Source organism: Dreissena polymorpha, chromosome 10 (genome assembly GCF_020536995.1).
Source record: "Dreissena polymorpha isolate Duluth1 chromosome 10, UMN_Dpol_1.0, whole genome shotgun sequence".
In the NCBI taxonomy this organism is placed as follows: domain Eukaryota; kingdom Metazoa; phylum Mollusca; class Bivalvia; order Myida; family Dreissenidae; genus Dreissena; species Dreissena polymorpha.
Window position 1 is genome coordinate 41,859,619 of NC_068364.1, and position 20,853 is coordinate 41,880,471.

The following is a 20,853-nucleotide window of genomic DNA, read 5'->3' on the forward strand; positions in this document are numbered from 1 at the left end:
TATCAAGGATTGCCAAATCTTCCACTGTATTGTTCCTTCATCCTAACATACCAACAACTTTCTCTCTTGGCCTACTTCATAACTCAATTCACAAACATCGTAATCACATTTCCAAACCAAACATCGTCAAAAGAAACTTCACTGACCTCAAAATCTGAATCGTTGAACTCGTAGGCTATGTTCCAGCCCAGCATGAGGAACTTCTTCCTCTCAAGCAGCACGGAGTGGAAGTAACAGAGCGCGAAGAGCAGCTTCTTGTACTTGTCCTGCTTGTGGCATCGGCTGAACTGCTGCTCTGTGATCAGGTTGTAGAGACGCTTGAGGTTGGCCTTCAAGCCCTGCAAGTGATGTGAATAAGGTAAAACTATGGTTTGATCAGCAATTTGTTTTCCTTCTGTATAAAGTACCAGAAAACGGCACTCTCCCGATTGGGTAAAAAATGCAAATTTCCCAATGCAGTATAAAAGATTAGCTTGTGCATTCTGCTTTTATTGTATCTTATGTTTAAAGGAAGTCTGTTCTTAGCAAATAAACCATTTTATGAATAAAGTATCTTCCGTTTAAAGGAAGCCTTTTCTAAGCAAAATTTGATTTTATGAAGAAAGTGTCCTACCTGATAAGCCTGTGCACATGCATTAAGCCCCATTTTCCCAGAATGTGGCTTATATAGAGATCGAGCTTCCCTATGGCCCAATTTACATTTAATTACCCCGTATCACACAGGGTAAGTAAAAAAACGTGTAACAAATAATCCAATACAACTAAGCCACCTTTGATATGAAATAACCCCCTTTCCCACTCAGAAGCAAAGTTAAAATGGCTATGTGCAAACAGCATAAAACCAGAACAGCCTGCGAGTAACTCGAAGTCTGTTCAGGTTTCATGCTGTTTGCTGCTCATCAGTAACTAAGGGTTGGAACTGAAACCTTTAAAACTTGGATCTTGTAAGAATGGTCTTGAATTAGATGTAACTTTCAAAGGGACTACAAACACGTCAAAATATGTATCTAAGTGGTAAAGGGTTATGCATACCTTAGGTGGCTCCGTGGTCATCTTGATGCCAGTCTGCAGAATGGCAATGGGGAACTCCGGGTGTGGACTAGAGCTGAGCCAGAGCCTGAACTCCGGGTGAGGTTCCTCCACCTGCAGCTGTTCTACCAGCTTGTCCAGCTGAGGCATCCAGCTGAGGGACAGGTGGCAGTTGGCAAGGAATACCCAGTTACCCTGCAGGAGAGAGAGGGAAAATAAGTGTTACATTAATATGGCCAGCTGAGGGACAGGTGACAGTTGGCCAGGAATACCCAGTTACCCTGCAGGTGAGAGAGAGAGAGAAAATAAGTGTTACATTTATATGGACAGCTGAGGGACAGGTGGCAGTTGGCCAGGAATACCCAGTTACCCTGTGGTAATAAGTGTTACATTTATATGGACAGCTGAGGGACAGGTGGCAGTTGGCAAGGAATACCCAGTTACCCTGCATGAGAGACAGAAAGTAAGTGTTACATTTATATGGCCAGCTGAGGGACAGGTGGCAGTTGGCCAGGAATTCCCAGTTACCCTGCAGGAGAGAAAAGGGAAAATAAGTGTTACATTTATATGGCCTGTACTTATTTCACCTGTACTGAACTCTCTTACCCCCTCGTTGATCATTCTCATGGCTATGGGTGCCTAATCTGCCCTTGTTTTGAGCCCCTAATTGCATCTGTACTGACCTCTCTCACACCCTCCTTGATCATTCTATAGGCTATGGGTGCCTGACCTGCCCTAGTTTAGAGCCCCTATTTTCAACTGTGCTGACCTCTCTCACACCCTCCTTGATACTTCTTTTTGCAATGGGCCCCTGATCTGCCCTAGTTTAGAGCCCCTTATTTCACCTGTACTGACCTCTCTCACACCTTCCTTGAACATTTTTTTGGCAATGGGTCCCTGACCTGCCCTAGTTTAGAGCCCTAAATTTCACCTGTGCTGACCTCTCACACCCTCCTTGATCATTCTCATGGCTATGGGTGCCTGACCTGCCCTAGTTTAGAGACCCTAATTTCACCTGTACTGACCTCTCACACACCTTCCTTAATTATTCTCGTGGCTTTGGGCGCCTGACCTGCCCTAGTTTAGAGCCCCTAATTCACCCTGTACTGACCTCTCTCACACCTTCCTTGATCATTCTTGTGGCAATGGGCGCCTGACCTTGACCCAGTGACAGCGCGTGAAACCTCTGGGCCATACCACTCTGCTCTGCCAGCTGTAACAACCCACTGGTCGGGTCCTAAGAATAAAAAGCAAATAAACATTATTATTAAATGTAGAGTCCAAAGAATTATCAGAGAATAAATATTGTTATTAAATGTAGGTTTGTAAGAATAAATAGAGAATAATTATTATCATTACATGTAGTATAAATAGTGGCATACATATTGATAAACAAACAAAGTTAATAAATGAGCCAAACTCTGGTAAAACAAGACTTACCGGTAATGCATGTAAGACTTTTGTGCATTAAGTGTCGTCCCAAAAAGTCAGCATAGGCTAATAAGGGATGGCACTTTCTGCTTCAATGTCATTTTTTGAAAGATGTCTCTTCTAAACCAAAATCAAGTCTAGATAGAAAGTGTTGTCCCTGATTAGTCTGTGCAGACTGCACAGACTAATCTGGTATTACAGTTAACACTTATGCATTAAGCCCCTTTTTCCCAGAATGTGGTGCATACAATTAAAGTGAGTATATATTGTGGCATAAATATGAATAAGCAAACAAAGTTAATCCATATTGATGGATAAAAAAAGAGGGTGGCTAAAATTTAGAATGTTAAAAAACGACGGTACAAACTTGACACTTACCACCCCGGGTGAGAGCACAAAGATGAGCGGCGTCTTGGTACTCGAGTCCCCCACCACATGCTGCATGTCGAGCACGGGCGGCTCCACGAATCTCGAGCCCAGATTGTTGGTGATGAAAGAGGTGGCGCAGAACGAGACGCGGTCAGGTCTCAGGGAACGGATGATAAGCATCTTCTGCAGCTCGTTGCACGCATTGTCCCATTCACCTGAACCACAAATTGATAATTCCATTAGTTTAGTTTTAGCCTATTTACTTCAGCTCAATTGCATTTAAAGCCTAAGGCTCATTCAAATCCTCTTGATAATAGGCTATTTGCAAACAGCATAAAACCAGAACAGCCTGTGAGTAACTCGCAGTCTGTTCAGGTTTTATGCTGTTTGCTGCTAATCATGCAGTACCAAAGGATTGGAAATGAAGCCTTTAAAACTTGAATTTAGTATAAAGGTCTTAAATCAAATTTAACTTTTGTAAGGACTACAAATGCATCATAGACGTATCTAAGTGGTAAAGGGTTAACACAACAACAACACCTATCTCAGTCTCACCTGGCAGGGCTGTGTTCTCAGGCTCATTGGCCGTGTACCAGATGTTCCAGTCACGGGGGTACTGCTCGAACGACGTGATGATCCCGTGGAAGTTGGTCAGCTTCTCCAGCTCCGTGATGTTGTCCCAGGCAACGTCCGACAGCCAGCCCGAGCATGGGTTGTCCATCTGATTCTCCCTGTCAATAACCTGAGAAAAAATCAAGCAAGGTCACGGTCAGTTTTATACCCCCATCATTAATTAATGATTTAAAACCTATTAATTTTAGCTCTATTGCATCAAAAGCTCTAGGCTTATTGAAATGCTCTCTAGTCCATTTCCTGGTCCAAGAACCATAACTTTGGTAATTTTGAAGACAAAATAATCAATGGGCACTAGCTCTGTAACTTTGAAGTGTCTGGTGTGATTTTATGTCAACAAACATTTGTAGAATATTTGTTGAAGATTCAAGATTGAAGTGCTTGACTCTATTAAATGGTTCTACCTACATGTTAGCCTTAAGTCTCACCAACCTTTCAACTATGGAGTTTTTCAATTACCAGACTCTATTGACAAGTTCTACCCATATGTTAGACTTGAGTTTCAACACTCCACCTAGGAGTTTTTGAAGCGCTAGACTTAATTGACGAGTTCTACCCAATTGTACGACTTGAGTACTCACCACTCCGCCACGAAGGAAGAAGTTGTATTCATCCATGTTGAGCTTGCCAGCGTGCTCGAGAATCTTTGCGCACATTTGGAACGAGAACAGCAGCTTGTGGCGCTCAAAAAGTCCACGACAGATGAACCTGTAATTGTAATCATACGAGAACTGGTTTAAAGCATCTTTCATATATAACTTGAATGCATCAACACAAATCATGTTCAGATGTTTTCTTAAGTCTCATAAAATCAATAGTTTATAATTTACATCTTTGAACATCCCAAATACAAACAATTGCTTTGAAATCTGGAGTAATTTTAAAATTTAAATTACAAAAACTGTCGTATATGCCAATGCCAATAAAAGTTTGGAAAATTCGGTATTAATAAATTGAAAAAAAAACCCACAACCACTAACTAACCAAATTTAAGGAGTTCTACCAAGAAATCTCACCTGTAGATGGCGTAGGTGTGGTGATCGTTGAGGTTCACGATTCTCTCCTCCAACTTTGCGCTGCGGGGCGACTTGTCAATGGAGAGCTTGAACTGATCTATGTACGAGTCCAGAGAGAACTGGTACATGGGGTTTATGCGACCCATGTCGTTGAGCACAAAGAACAGGATGGAGGCCCTCTCAGCTGCCGGTCGGTATCCCTGAAAGGACATAAATAGAGATTAAGTTGACATTTGACAACGGTGAAGAGGTTTTGAATTTAAACTTTATGTGTTAAATTTGAACCTTGCTCTGCGAAAACAGGGTTTAATGCATGTGCCTAGCCAAGTAAAAGTTTTGTCACAGGCAAGCCTATGCAGTCCACACAGGCTAATCAGGGAAAACACTTTTCACTTGTATTGTATTTTTTGTTTCAAGGAAGTCTCTTCTTAGTGAAATTCCAGCTAAGGGGGGAAGTTTTCTATTTGATAAACCTGTGCTGACTGCACATGCTTATTTTGGACAACATTTTTTACACATACATTCAGCCTGGTTTACCAAGAGCGCAGCTTAATCGTTTTGAAGACCTGGGCTTTTATTTTTATTCAAATGGAAAACTTTAACCATTCATAGAAGTCCTTAAGTCTCTGGTTAATCTAGACTTTACTTTTGCTAAGAAAAGACTTCCTTTAAACAAGGCATTCCATAAATGTTTCCCGACTGCTCTGGCTCATCTGAGACAACATAATACACACATGTATTGTGCCCCATTTTCCCACGGCTAAGATTACTGTGAAACAGTGTTTTTTCCCACATTTTCCCACAGCAAGGCATAGTCTTTTTTTTCACATTTTGGAAATGTGGCCTTTGATTTGGGAAAAATCGTATTTTTACTTAAATTGGAAAGTTATTGATGTTGTTGTTTTGCTTACAAATGCTTCAAAAGAAGTGAGAATAAAAGTGTAACTATATTTACCAAGGTACCGCTTATAGAGCTGGATGGGAGATGAACTGAATATTGAAATCTAAATTACTTTTTTTATTTTTTGTTGTTTTTTTTGGGAGGGGACCTTCATTTGGCAATTATTAAATCTAATTTGGGAAAAATATATACTTTTTTCCATTGGGAATGGTATTCGGCCCCGTATTTGAAAAAAAACCACTGTTAAATACCTACCTCTCTGGCAGCGTCAATTTTGACCTCTGTCTGCTCTGAGATCTGTAGCTGCTCCGAGACCTCCTGGGATGTCACCTTGGAGGCCTGCAGCGTGTTCACCAGCTGCTCGTCATCTAGCAGGGAACCCTTGGTCTCGTTCAGCAACCTGGACAATAGGATAAATGTTTTGGTTTATCTTTCAATAAAATAGGTAATATGGTGTTCGCCTAGCAACCAGAAGGTCACAGGTTTGAGCCAGGAAACGGACTCAAGAGTGTTTCAATAAACCTTATGCTTTTAATCAAATTGAGCTGAACTAAATAGGTTTCAACTAACAAAATAAGGTTCAATCAACACTGTGAGAGCTAGTAAACGGACTTGAGAGTGTTTCAGTAAGCCTTATGCTTTTAATCAAATTGAGCTCAAAAAAAAGGTTTAAACAAACAAAATAGGCAATACTAGAGGATGATTAGTTCAACACTTCAACGATGTGGAAAAGAGAGTACATGTATTTGTTTATCATTCAGGAGTGCTTACCCCCAAGAAGGGACCCCTTTGTGTTCAGCAACTTGCCAATGGATAATAGCAAATATTAAATAGATTATTATAGAACAAAATGGCAAAAATAAAAGAGTTTTAATGATTCATTCTTCAAGACCCTCCGAGTCCCTCCAATTTATCAAATAGTGAGCCAATTGTCTTGCATACGAAATTCACTTTATTTGTGTTGATTATCATTCATCAAATTGGGAAACAGTCTCCTCAATGACATAAACATGGCGCCCGTCTAGCAACTGGGAGGTCATGGGTTCAATCCCCACTATGGGAGCGTTCTTTCGATCTTTCCCCTAAAACACCCTGTACTGGTTCTACCCAGAAAATTGGGTTGAGGGTGTTCTTTGATGAGACTCAGGCTTCCAATTCAATTGAGCAAAAATAAATAGATTTAACCCTTTCCAACTAAGAAGTAAAGTGAAAATAGCTATGTGCAAACAGCATAAAACCAGAACAGCCTGCAAGTTACTCGCAGGCTATTTAGGTTTTATGCCGTTTGCTGCTCATCAGTATCTAAGGTTTGGAGATAAATCCTTAAAAACCTGAATCTAGTAAGAAAGGTCTTAAATTAAATATAACTTTCTAAGGAACTACAAACACGTCGAAATATGTATCTAAGTGGTAAAGGGTTAAACTATAAAACAGTGACTGGTTCTCCCCGTGCCCTACCGTAGAATCTCGTCCTCAAGTTCCACCAGTTTCTTCTTGCCGTCTGCAATGCTCCTCACAAGGCTGTCCTTCTTCTCCTCCAGATCTGGCCTCTCCTTACCAACAACGATACCCAGCAGCTGGGCCTCCAGACCTATAATAATAAGAAGAATAATTATTTTTAAATGTGTACTGGGAAAACAAGCAAATTCGTTGAATTGATATCCCCAGCCAATATGCTTCTGGACACTCATACCAAGTTTCAATGAAATCCGCCAAAGCACTTCCAAGATATGGCTCCGGACACACAATTTTTTTTTTTGTTCAAAATACAAAGGGCCATAACTCTTTTATTAACTGATGGTGTACAATGTCATTTGGCGTGCATCAATCTCTTATCCACATATATACTCATACCAAGTTTCAATGAGATCCGCTAAAGCACTTCCAGGATATGGCTTCGGACACAAAAGTGCTGGCTGGACGGACCGAAAGACGGACGGATGTACAAAGCCAAAACAATATCCCTCTGCCTATGGCAAGGGATAACAAGGCTTAATGCATGTGCTTAGAGTGTTGTTCCAGATAAGCCTGTGCATACAACCCTTTCTGATTTTATAGTAATATGGTTAAGACCCAAATGATGTCGTATAAAGGTATTAAAAATTCAAGAGTTGAATCATTTTTATTCTAGGGATCTGTGTGTGTGTCTGTTCAACAAACAATGATTTGACAAGCACTGTCTTCCATTAAAAAACAATATACAGAAGTGAAACTCCAGTTGCTCCAGCAGTATTGCATTCCTAATATACACAGGTTTGTGGTCCTTTATTTACGGCAAGTAAACCATTGCCAAAACAGTATGGCACAATACAATTATTTCCCTTAACAATCTCAGCTTACCTTGCTCTTTCACGGCAAAGTTTACTATGGTGGTCTTGGTGGAGATCTCTGGCGTGTAGTGCGGATTGCTCAGCTTGGTCGTGATGTAGAACCGGAACTCCGGGTTGTACTCAATCTCCTTGTCTCCGATACGGATCATGTACGCACCACCTGCCGGGAGGAACAAGATATTTGGTTCAATTTGATATAAATCAGCTGCGCTCTTGGGAAAACAGGGCTAAACTCATTGCATAAAGTGACTTCCCAGATTAGCCTGTGCAGTCTGCACAGGCTAATCAGGGATGACGCTTTCTGCCTAGACCAAATTAATTTTAGAGGATACTTCTTTTAAACGCCTCCAGTACATCGAAAGCAATCAAAAGAGTCAAAATTGATGAGGACTGGATGAAAAGTGCTGTCTAAAAGAGCAGAAACTGTTGAGGCAAATTTTAAATAAATGAAGTGCTGCAATTTCTAGATTGTGAAACAGTAACCATTAAAGTCTTCTCAACTAACTTGTATAATTGGTACCAGAGTGTCTTGAGAAGACCAGGTTTAATGCATGCGCGTAAATTATTGTCACAGATTAGCCTGAGCGGTCAATGTCCTTGCATAAAAGAGCCATCAAGGTAAGTGGATATGCTGTTTGTGTCGCGTCACAAGCTTGCCAACAAGCAACTTTCAACACAAGACACCATACCTGGATACCTGGATAGTAGGGCCATAAATTTTAGCTTTGAAGCTATCTTGGCCCGTCTTGTAAAGGTCTTCTTGTAAATTTTCTCACAAATTAGTATTTTACTAATTAATTTCATTGTGAGCATAACATGATGAACTGGTTCAACCCGAAGAACTGGAAGGACTCTCAGTAATCCTTAGGTCTTGTAAGCAATGAAGATAATTTAGTGAAGTATACAGTTTATGTAAATAAATGGCTTTCTATTTGGCTTGATCCATTCTGTTTGCATAAAATCTTGTTTAAAAGTGTAGTACCCTTGTACCTCAGTCAGTGACTGAGGAGTTAGCCTTAACGTCGATGCAGTATCTCTGGACTAGCTGCATGTCGAAGGCGATGGGCTCGATGTAGTAACGGTGATTGTCCCACTCACACTTGATCAGGCCGGCGGATGAGAGAAATTAATGGGCTTTCGTCAACTTTTGAATTTGAAAAAAAAAGACGTTGCCGTTGGAAAATCCTCATTTCCTGGGCTCAGATTTTTAAAATTTTCACATTTTTGTGTTAGCGTACCAAGTATTCCTTGCAGAAGTATGCCCCGAAATGTTAATTTTACAAGTTGGTGTGCGTTATACATTGATACAACGCTAGTCTGACTGCTAATTTGTGAAAAATTTATTGTGTAATCGTAAATATTCCTGATGGGCGCCATGCTTGTTGTTGTTGTATGCGCGGGAAAACGCGCCGTAGCGAAAAGTAGAATTTACTACCCACAAGAAACTCGTCCAGTCTGGTTCCCACCTCGCAGAGCCTGGTTCCCACCTTCAAAATAGCGAATACTATGAGGGGAGTTTGTGCTAATGATTTTTCGAACACTATGGTCGTATTTTTTATGTTTGCTTAGTATGTGTGACCTACATACAGCATGTATTTGCTGATTGTGCAAATAAACTGAAACTTCAACCGGGAAACCCTTTCTTCTTCTGATACAGCACTCCTTCTCAATAGAAGAGTTTGTGCTGGTGCCTATTGGCTAAGGGGTGAAAACTATGCCAAAGGTTTTCCAGATACGGATTACTAAATTCATGCTTGACACAGGCCCGGATCTGGAATGATTGAATCCATTGATCTGGTTTGCCTTTGATAGTGCGGATTAGAGAATCTTAAACTCTCGGGACCTACGGTCCCTCTAAAATGGCCACCTGGTGACACAGAATATTCGCTTCGCGAATAACCGTCTTCGGCCTTCGGCCTCGGCAGCTACTGACCCAGCTGTAAACTAATGTCTAATGAAAGCATTGAAGAAGAACTAGCACGTGTATTAGTGCATCCGTTTGAGTTACAATAGTTGGCAATAATTGGTGACCTTCAGCGATAAACTATAGTATGCCAGCAATTGAAGAAGATGGTAGAAAGGCGTTTACCGGCACAAATGAATGTCGATTATCCGTATCACGTCTTTAATTTCTTCAAACATCACATCTTTTTCCACAAATGATGAAAGTGCGCAATTTTCGTGCAAACGCCAACAGGCTCTTGTTGCAACAGTTGCTGCCATTGGCTGCTTTTCTAGGTGAAAATCCTTTGCTCAAAGTTCCACTTTCACTTTCATTTCTAATTTCAATTTCATTCGGACCTCTGCCGGGTACCAAACAAAACAAGCAATTATGGAAAGTAGTTCCAACATGAGTTAGTGTTGCCTATTTAATTATTGGTAACTAAAAGGAGACATAATGTGCATAAAATGCATAAATGTATGTTAAATGCAATATGCAGTAAAATGCGAGTACTAGTTGCACCATTGGCATGCAGCGTACGCCTTAGTGTCTGGGCATGCGCGTATGGTGCGTTTAGTATGTAAATTTTGGTAAAACACACAGACATATATACATACATGTACATATATCTCCTTCAGCACGTGGTGATTGTGAAAAGTAGTGCCTATTTATCAAGAGGTCTCTTTCTCTTGTACGAAAAGCCATTTCGCGATCGTCCCTTTCGTTTTGAGTCTTTTTTTACTGTATGCTAGTTCTGCAACATTTGTGCTGTCATTGGGGGCTTCGTTGAAAGATAACGTTTGGGGCGCGTTTATAGCAGTATTGTGTTTGTGTTTTTGTCGAAATGTCACTGCCGAAACCACGAGGGCTCTAGCATTATGGCAATTTTCTTCAAAGTTGCACGACCCATTTACAACGTTCGGAATAAGACATTCATCTTTTACCTGATACAAGTACTAGCCCTGCACACTCTGATGTAAAGACATGACAGGAAAAATGCCGTACACGTTGGCCGTTCAATTATGAGAGCCCTTTAGGGAATCGGGAACTATAATCTCGACCAGCCAAGCAGCCTCACATTGTATATTGACCGAAGCCGAAGGCTGAGCTCCGCATACAGATTGAGGCTGTCTGACTGGTCACTATTAAGGCTGAGCTCCGCATACAGTTTGAGGCTGCCTGGCCGGTCACTTTTTTGCAGTTGGACCCAAAGTAGGTTTTCTACCGAAAATGTTCGTCCAGTGTATCGGTCAGTGTATTATCAACGATTTTAGCATCAAACAATGTTTCAATGTTTCAAAGTTCACACTGATAACTTCGTCCATAACTAACGGCCGCACTGTAGAAAATTAGGCCAAGATTCACACCGTTCGGCGAACCTATTTCGCTTTTCGAGTTATTTAAAACTCGAAACACCTGCATTAGATATGAGTCGCATAATGGGGAAAACCGGGCTTTATGCATGTGCGTAAAGCGTCGTCCCATATTATTCTGTGCAAACCGCTCATGCATTAAGCCATGTTTTCCTTTCATGCGACCCTATTATATCTATATCTCAGCTGTCACGAAATGCTTATCCTGTTCAGTAAGTACTGCATCAGCACAATTCATTTGAAAGACAAAATGAGCCTCGCTATGCGCTATGGGACAAAAAGGCATGTGCATGTCCTTTCAGCGCAGTGGTTGGTATACACGCTTCTCACCAAGGCGATCCGGGTTCAATCCCAGACTCATTTTTGGCATAACGCGAGTAATTTAGTATCTTTACTACAGTGTTTACGTTTTTTTTATAATGCAAAACTGTTTGATAGAATTAAGAACATGATATTGAAGCGATATATGCGGAATGTTATGTCCGTAACATTTGAACCATAACCTTGTTTGAAAGTTAAAAAAAAATACTTTAGAATTAAACAAACAGATGTTTAAATCTATATGCCTATGACCACGCTGATCACGAATTCGTTGGAATTTTTAAAATATCTAAAGCCGTTCAAACGTTATCCATTCAAAATAATACATATGTATCATATAATACTTTTTTTTCTTTGTTTTTTTTTAGTAAAACATAAACAGTTTATAGTGTTGTTTAAAAGTTTGAAAACAAAAATGAAAAAAAAAGAAAAAAGAAAAAAGTTATAATCAAAACATATTTTGCATTAAGCACCCTTTTCATAGACCGTCCCACTTACGTGCACAATTGAAATACGCTCGCTCGCTCTCTCGTTTGCTCCATCGAAATCAAACAATAAGATAGTGAAATCTCTATGAATTTGACTCGCTGAATCCGAATCCGTTGTTAATTTTCCGATATCTTGATCCGAAAAAGAATTATTGAGTTTAAATGGTAAAATTCGATAAAAATGCAGCACACTTTTAACAGAAGCTCAAAATGCAGTATACATTAAAATCCAGTGAAATAAAACAATCAGATAGTCAAATCGATGTGATTGTGTCTACCGGAACCCGATTCCGGTGCTACTTTTCCGATATATTGAACCGTTAAAGAATTATTGATGTTAAATGGTGCCGTTCGATAAGAATGCAGCAACCTTTTAAAGTAACATTACTACTCAAAATCAACGAAAATTTCGTACACTATTTCGTAAAATAAACTTAATCAATTAAAAATCAGTGTTCCTTGTGGCAATTGCCGAAATTTAAGCGCCAGGTATGGTAAAATAGATGTCTGTAGATACCAAAATGCTCCTTTATCAGTCATTATAAGCCATTATTAGTTAGCTCAGTGGTTACTATACGCGCTCACCACCAAGGCGGGTCCAATCCCAGCTTCCGGCGTACGTACGTATACGTACGTATGTTAGCTTTGTAGGTGGTCGCCATAGCGGACAAGCGAGTTTTTGCCCCAAAACGGGTTTTGCCCACACCGCACAAGATCTTTCAGTAATAACTTTTAGATGATACTTCAAAATTCGTTCCAAGTTTCGTCACTGTAAACAGTGAATTACGAATGAATGCTGGGACACGCTCCTGGGCCTTACATAAATTTTAAAATGCAATTATTAGCGTTGACAGTCGTTATGAAGCGTTGCCATTCATCGTTGTCAGCCATTATAAGGCGTTTTCAGTCGCTCTTACACGTTGTCAATCGTTATCGTCAGTCGCTTTGACACGTTGTCAGCCAATTTTAGGCGTTGTCAATCGCGATAATACGTGGTCAGTCATTATTAGGCGTTGTCAGTCGCTTTAATACGTGTTCAGCCATTATTAAGCGTTGTCAATTGCTGTGACACGATGTCAGCCATTATTATGCGTTGTCAGTCGCTATAAAACGTGGTCAGTCATTATAAGGCATTGTCAGTCGCTATAATAAGAGGTCAGCCGTTATTAGACATTGTCAGTAGCTATAAAATGTTGTCAGTCATTATTCGGCGCTGTCAGTCGCTATAACACGTTGTCAACCAGTATAAGGCGCTGTCAGTCGCTATAACACGTTGTCAACCAGTATAAGGCGCTGTCAGTCGCTATAACACGTTGTCAACCAGTATAAGGCGCTGTCAGTCGCTATAACACGTTGTCAACCAGTATAAGGCGTTGTCAGTCGCTATAACACGTTGTCAACCAGTATAAGGCGCTGTCAGTCGCTATAACACGTTGTCAACCAGTATAAGGCGTTTTCAGTCGCTATAACACGTTGTCAACCAGCATAAGGCGCTGTCAGTCGCTATAACACGTTGTCAACCAGTATAAGGCGCTGTCAGTCGCTATAACACGTTTTCAACCAGTATAAGGCGTTGTCAGTCGCTATAACACGTTTTCAACCATTATAAGGCGCTGTCAGTCGCTATAACACGTTGTCAACCAGTATAAGGCGCTGTCAGTCGCTATAAAACGTTGTCAACCAGTATAAGGCGTTGTTATTCGCTATAACACGTTGTCAACCAGTATAAGGCGCTGTCAGTCGCTATAACACGTTGTCAACCAGTATAAGGCGCTGTCAGTCGCTTTAACACGTTGTCAACCAGTATAAGGCGTTGTCAGTCGCTTTAACACGTTGTCAACCAGTATAAGGCGTTGTAAGTCGCTTTAACACGTTGTCAACCAGTATAAGGCGCTGTCAGTCGCTATAACACGTTGTAAACCAGTATAAGGCGTTGTCAGTCGCTATAACACGTTGTAAACCAGTATAAGGCGCTGTCAGTCGCTATAACACGTTGTCAACCAGTATAAGGCGCTTTCAGTCGCTATAACACGTTGTCAACCAGTATAAGGCGCTGTCAGTCGCTATAACACGTTGTCAACCAGTATAAGGCGCTGTCAGTCGCTATAACACGTTGTCAACCAGTATAAGGCGTTGTCAGTCGCTATAACACGTTGTCAACCAGTATAAGGCGTTGTCAGTCGCTATAACACGTTGTCAACCAGTATAAGGCGCTGTCAGTCGCTATAACACGTTGTCAACCAGTATAAGGCGCTGTCAGTCGCTATAACACGTTGTCAACCAGTATAAGGCGTTGTCAGTCGCTATAACACGTTGTCAACCAGTATAAGGCGTTGTCAGTCGCTATAACACGTTGTCAACCAGTATAAGGCGCTGTCAGTCGCTATAACACGTTGTCAACCAGTGTAAGGCGCTGTCAGTCGCTATAACACGTTGTCAACCAGTATAAGGCGCTGTCAGTCGCTATAACACGTTGTCAACCAGTATAAGGCGCTGTCAGTCGCTATAACACGTTGTCAACCAGTATAAGGCGTTATCAGTCGCTATAACACGTTGTCAACCAGTATAAGGCGCTGTCAGTAGCTATAACACGTTGTCAACCAGTATAAGGCGTTGTCAGTCGCTATAACACGTTGTCAACCAGTATAAGGAGCTGTCAGTCGCTATAACACGTTGTCAACCAGTATAAGGCGCTGTCAGTCGCTATAACACGTTGTCAACCAGTATAAGGCGCTGTCAGTCGCTATAACACGTTGTCAACCAGTATAAGGCTTACTTGAGTTTATAAAAAACTTTAACCAACGCCGATGCCAACGGCGACGCTGGGGCGAGTAGGACATCTCTCATTTTTCTTCGAAAAGTCAAGCTTAAAATGTACCAGGATTGAGTATAAATCTTTTTATTTTGGCATCAAAAGCCAGAGGCTTATCGAAGCTCTTTTGAGCACCCAGATCTGACATATGACTAGTTATTACTTTATGAATGCAGCCCACATCAGTAACATGTCCTATTCTTTCTTAATGGATATCAGTGCTGATCTGTAATATGTCCAAGTATATAATTATTAATTAATGTAATCATAAATATTAGCAACATTACTGATGTCAAATAGTTATTGTGCATCAAATTATGGCTTTATGAATGTATTTATTTAACCCTTTACCACTTGAAGCGTATTTTGACACATTTTGAAAGTTAAATTTTATTCAAGACCTTTATTCCTTCATTAAACTTTTAAAAGCTTCATTTCAAACCCTTAGATACCGATGAGCAGCAAACAGCATAAAACCTGAACAGACTGCGAGTTTTTATGCTGTTTGCACATCGCCATTTTTACTTTGCCTCTGAGTGGAAAACTTTCCTGGAGAGGGTTTAAAAAACATAGACTTTCCCTGGGCCTTTATGGCTTCTATTCATTTTAGACATATTTAAGGAAACTTGTAAATTATAGTCATCAATACAAATTTAAAAGTTTAATAATTGGGTAAATAACTGACTAAAATGGGACTGACCCTTATGACACATAAAAAAATACACAAAACAATTATATTGATGTTCTTTATTTCTTAAACAAAACAATATGTATAATTTCATACTAATAAATACATCTGGCACGTAAATAAATAGAATATTATGTTGGACGGAAACATTTACTCTTAGTTTGTGTCAAGTTATATCATCTTATTGTACGGAAACTTTAGACAGTATTGTACAAGATCAACATATAATTTATCAGATGCTGGCAAACTTGTTAATAAAACTTCAAGCAACATGCTCAATAAATGCACCGAATAACACTGAATAAAATCTTTGCAAAATAAAAGAAGAAAAAGACTTAAAATTGTATGCAATGCTAACATTTCCCTTAGAATGCGCTGTTGATCAATGACTTTAAAGGTCCAATTATGTTCACAAAAACAGACAGACAACTTGATGAATCGTAGTTCAATCAACACCAACATCAAAAACCAATTTACAAACCAGCATATAAAGCAACACAAATCAATAACAAACTATGGTCAACTATTTTCAATAAAACATCAAAACATAATCCACAACTATTTCATTCATAATTTTAGTCCAAATTTAAAGTTGATTTCTACACATTACTCCATTATGTGATGCACACAGCCGAAATGCACATCTTCAAATTATAAAAGTTAAATCATTGTCCAATGTTTAATTAATATATTATTCAGATGTTCATGTTACATTTGTAAACCTTCTCCCGGATACTGTCATTGAAAATGTGCATGTTATATACAGAATGCCACTTCAAAAAGTCTGCATGGTATTAGATGGCACAAAGGTATAAGTTTCATAGTTCACAGTTTCAACAATGATCCAAAAACTCCATAACTGAATTCAAAGTCTGCAATTAAATTATTATACCCCATTTTAATTCCTTTCAGAAATGTAATATTTTCACAGCTTCAAGTACACACACAGAGCTGAGAGCTCACACATATAATAACAATTTGATTAAAAATCAGCACACATATTCACAATCCACAGATTGATTCAAGGTCTGCGAGTAAACTTTGTTAATTACAATTCAATGGCTAATTCTTTGTCAGCAAACGAAAAAAAGTCCACAGGTGAAGTAAAAGTCCACAGGTGGATCAAAAGTCCTTGGGTGAAGTAAAAGTCCACAGGTGGAATCAAAAGACCACATGTGAAAATAAAAGTCTGCAGGTTCTAGTAGTCAAGACTCATCAGCAGAGCGGTTCCCCTCTTTGCCCAATGGTCAGGGGACTTATCTCCGCTCTTCAATTCCGTGGCAACAATGAATGAGGGTCTACCCATACTTCCTGTGCGGTTGGGGAAATAGTAGCATGGGCATGTGTAGATTCCTGGAATTAGAGGTGTCAGGAAAATAGGATTAGTATCAATTATTTTTTAACACACCTTTTATCGCTAAAAGATTTATGATTTTATGCCTGCTAGTAGCCCTATTTTTTCACAGTATCAATCCTCCTATTGAAGTATCGTGACTTTAACCAAAAACCCTCAAGAAGTGCTGGAAAGTTTTGTTTTTTTCATGTTTTCACTATTTTGTGTTTATATCAGATTTTTTTTTCCATCAATTTATCGCTTAACAAGCCTAGGGCATTAATTTTGATTTACTGATTTGTAGCCTGCAGAGTACAAAAGTTGTTCTCACAGGTTTTTAGCGCATTAATTTTAATTTACCGATTTGTAGCCTGCAGAGTACAAAAGTTGTTCTCATAGGTTTCTATATATAGTTACTAAAAGCATTGAAAAAGTCGATTAAGGCGAAATATATCAAGAAAGAGTGAAACTTGTTCTGTGTCAATTTACTATTATCCCTACTGGATACAAAACTGAGAACTAAATCATAATAAAAAATGACAAGGCAGGATACCCACCTTTGGTGACCTTCTTCTTGTTCTCGACTGGCTTGAAGTGTATCGTGGGGATCTGACAGACAAGCTGCATGGGTGTAGCCTCTATCAGACACTGATTCTTCTTGTCCCACCCAGCGCCTTGCAGGAACAACCCCTTGATGTATACACCATCCTGTAGAAACAAAAAGAAGTTTGTTGGTGTTTGTGTGTGTTTGTCCTAACCATTGGGTTACCAGAGTTGCAAAGTGGGTATGGTGTCCCTCTAGCAAACAGGGAGGCAACGGGTTTGATCCCCACCGTGGGAACATTTTTTTTATCATCCAAAGACACCAAGTACTGGTTCTACCCAGGAAATGAACTCAAGAGCTTTTCAATAAGCTTTCGGGTTTCAATGCCATCAAGCTTACATAAATACTTTTTAAATATACTAACCATTGAGTATTAAATTCAAAAAGAAAATGATGTTGCAAGAAAAACATAATGAATATGTGCCAAAATTTATTAACCAGAAAACAATGATTTTACCATTTCATGTTACTTATTTCCCCTATGTGAGATTGGTAAGCTAAGTTGATAAGGCCAAGATAATAAATCAGAGGATTGATGGTTTTTATTTCCATATAATTTGGGAATTAGTCACTCAATCATTTATACGGCCACTCTCCCCGTACATTGGATTCAAGGAGTGCAGTTGTCATCGGCTGCTACAAATAATTGCACAACACTATGATAAACCAAATTACCCTGGACATCACTTATGAAAGTGTTGAAAATGCCCAAATATCAAGAAAAACACAACTTACTGCCCATAATCTGAAAAGCTGCCATGCATAAATTATTAATTACCTCATGCAGACAGGAAAATGGATTTTTTAAAATAGATTTTCACACAAATATAAGGATATAATCAAATCTAGGATAATGGAGAGCTATAATATAGACTCCAAATTTGTCCTAAACATTTCACCGTTCTAGATGATACATTATGTTTAAGGGAAAAACATTTATATGGTCCTTCTGCTCCTAAACCTTTCCCACTTAGAAGCAAAGTGAAGATTGCTATTTGCAAACAGCATAAAACCAGAACAACCTGCGAGTAACTCTCAGTCTGTTCAGGTTTTATGCTGTTTGCTGCTCATCAGTATCTAAGGTTTGGAGATGAATTCTTAAAAACTTGAATCTAGAAAGAAAGGTCTTAAATTAAATATAACTTTCTAAGGGACTACAAATACCTGAAAATACGTATCTAAGTGGGAAAGGGTTAAACTGAAACACGTATTGAGATCTTTCATGACACGGGCCCCAGTATCTCACCTTCGGGGGTCCAGTGATATTCGTATCATCCACCGTCATCACGCTGAACTCCCAAGAGAGGCTATCGATAGAGACGTTGTTGAGACGGGCAGACAACTGTAGGACTGCAGTCAGGAAACCTGTCGGGAACGTGAACCCTGACATCCAGAAGATATTCGGCGGGTGGGCTGTGGTCGCCCACTTCTCAAGCTGGTCTAGACGCTGCACGAGGTCTCGGGTCCAGGCTGCCAGGGGCTTTAGGGATGGGTAGGCCTGAAATGGGGGAAGCGGTATAGTGAAAAGTGGGGAAGCGGTATAGTTGGACAATGGGAAACCAATATGGTGAGAAATGGGGAACCGGTATAGTTAGACAATGGGAAATCAATATAGCGAGAAATGGGGAACCGGTATAGTTAGACTATTGGAAACAAATAAAGTGAGAAATGGGTAACCGGTATAGTGCGACAATAGGAAAGCAATGCTAGTAAGAAATGTGGAACCGGTATAGGGAGACAATTGGGCCATTCAGCATTTACAAACGCCTCAACTGGGGAAACGCATCAATTAGAAATGGGGACTATATATTAATTAACAATGCCTGGCAACCAGAATAGTGAAATAGGTTATCTGCATAGTGAGAAATGCGGACTATACCAACAAGAAGTGCCTGCAATTATTGGAAAAGGAATAGTTAGAAATGGGAATTCAGTTAATTTGGTTTCGATGGTTCTCCCAGGCTCGAGCCAAGGATATAACCCGTAGACTTAATATTCACAATGCGAGATATTTTTCTTAAGTCAGGTATATAACACTAGGAAATAGAAGCAATCCTCTATCATGTAATTTTATTATAATTTACAAATTTACGCCAATAAGGAATTTGATTCAGTAACATGGCCCAGAATGGCTGCAGTTCAAAGATAAAGTCATGACACAATCACAGCTTCACTCACCTTGAGCCATGAGGGTGGCACACGGCCGTCGTAGATACAGATGAAGATGCTCTCGAGTTCCACCGTCATGACAACCAAGCCCTGGATACCCATGTCAAGGTCCTTCAGGGATTTGCGTATCTCCACAAGTAGCGCGTTGTAGCGCTGGATCTGAAATGTTGGGGAAATATGACGAGCTTTGTAGTGAAAATTTTGTAGCACTAGCACAAGTATGGGGCGATAATTTTTAAAATGTTATGACTTGAGAAAATGAAAGTGTTGTATGTTGTAGTGATGAATGTTTGAGTGCACAATATACTGCTGGATCTGAAACAAACATCAAATTTGATGTGATTCTAGAATGTATATAATTGATGTGTTTAAATTTGAAGTTCTATGGTACTGTCTACTTATATTGTCTTAGTTGTTTTCCTGTATTTATTTGTGCATTTTGAAAGAGAATGGCATAGTCTGCGCAGCCTAATCTAAGATGACACTTCGCATGTTTATGCTATCTACTGTTCTAAGAAAGTCTCTTCTAAAGACAAATCCACTGTTAGCAAAACCACCCTGGTGAAGAATGCACTTGTTAATGTGGGATGACACTCTACAGACATGCATTTTGACCTGATTTCACAAGGCATGACTGCTTTTTATGAGCTTGCATTTTAATGATCAATAACTATTGCGAGATAATGTTGCTTGTTTTGGTTTTGAGAATAGCACTATGAGATTGTAATGTCAGCAGCACAGATAGCAAGTTCACTTGACTGGTTGATAATAAACCTTTCTATTTTTTTATTGTGAAACCATCTATTGAAGTAAAGTAAACATATACCAGTCAATAGTTTTTACAGATTTGAAGTTTCTTTATTGTTTTCAACCACATTTCTTTTTTCTGACACTCAGGAAATGATATCAGACCTCAAAAAATATTGTCAGAAATGTTCAAGTTCCGAGGTTCTTGCATGGATTGACAAAAGCAAAATTTACCTAAAGATTAAATTTATGTTACCAGTTATCAAAATATTACAATTCAAAAGACTTTGTTTGTCTTTTTTTTTATTTTAGACTTATATATAAATTTCTAACTACCTCCTGTAGAAGTACGACATTGATCGGTGATGGATCAATGGAGAGAATCTTAACTGTGTTGTCATAGTCGATGTTCTCCGGAATCTGTTTGTAGATGTTTGCAGACAGTTCCAGCACCTATATGAAAATAGGCATTCATGTGAATATGGGTTCTGACAATTGGAGTTAAATATAACCTTATTTGTACACATGAGCGGGTCTCTGGGAAAACTGGGCTTAATGCACGTGCACAAAGTGTCGTCCCAGATTAGCCTGTGACGTCAGGGACAAAACTTTCTGCTTTTATTGTATTTTTCATTTAAAGGTAGGCTCTTCTTTAGAAAAAAACAGT

The 20,853-nt window shown here is 39.5% G+C and overlaps 1 protein-coding gene across 3 annotated transcripts in view; it reads right to left on the bottom strand.

Moving 5' to 3' along the window:
* Positions 1-20,853, bottom strand: part of LOC127847813 (dynein axonemal heavy chain 2-like) — a 49,877-nt gene that overhangs the window by 6,788 nt on the left and 22,236 nt on the right. Inside the window, exons 8-17 of one of the 3 annotated variants that reach the window (XM_052379993.1) lie at positions 7,720-7,869; positions 6,838-6,970; positions 5,635-5,779; positions 4,479-4,678; positions 4,044-4,170; positions 3,385-3,571; positions 2,839-3,044; positions 2,141-2,266; positions 1,033-1,224; positions 147-338 (exon numbers count right to left, since the gene is read on the bottom strand). In XM_052379993.1, coding sequence (XP_052235953.1) covers positions 147-338; positions 1,033-1,224; positions 2,141-2,266; positions 2,839-3,044; positions 3,385-3,571; positions 4,044-4,170; positions 4,479-4,678; positions 5,635-5,779; positions 6,838-6,970; positions 7,720-7,869 — 1,658 coding nt within the window. Of the gene's footprint in view, positions 1-146; positions 339-1,032; positions 1,225-2,140; positions 2,267-2,838; positions 3,045-3,384; positions 3,572-4,043; positions 4,171-4,478; positions 4,679-5,634; positions 5,780-6,837; positions 6,971-7,719; positions 7,870-16,359; positions 16,687-17,223; positions 17,375-18,516; positions 18,769-19,448; positions 19,599-20,522; positions 20,640-20,853 lie in introns of those variants that run through there. The other 2 variants (XM_052379991.1, XM_052379994.1) reach the window with 2 other exon arrangements.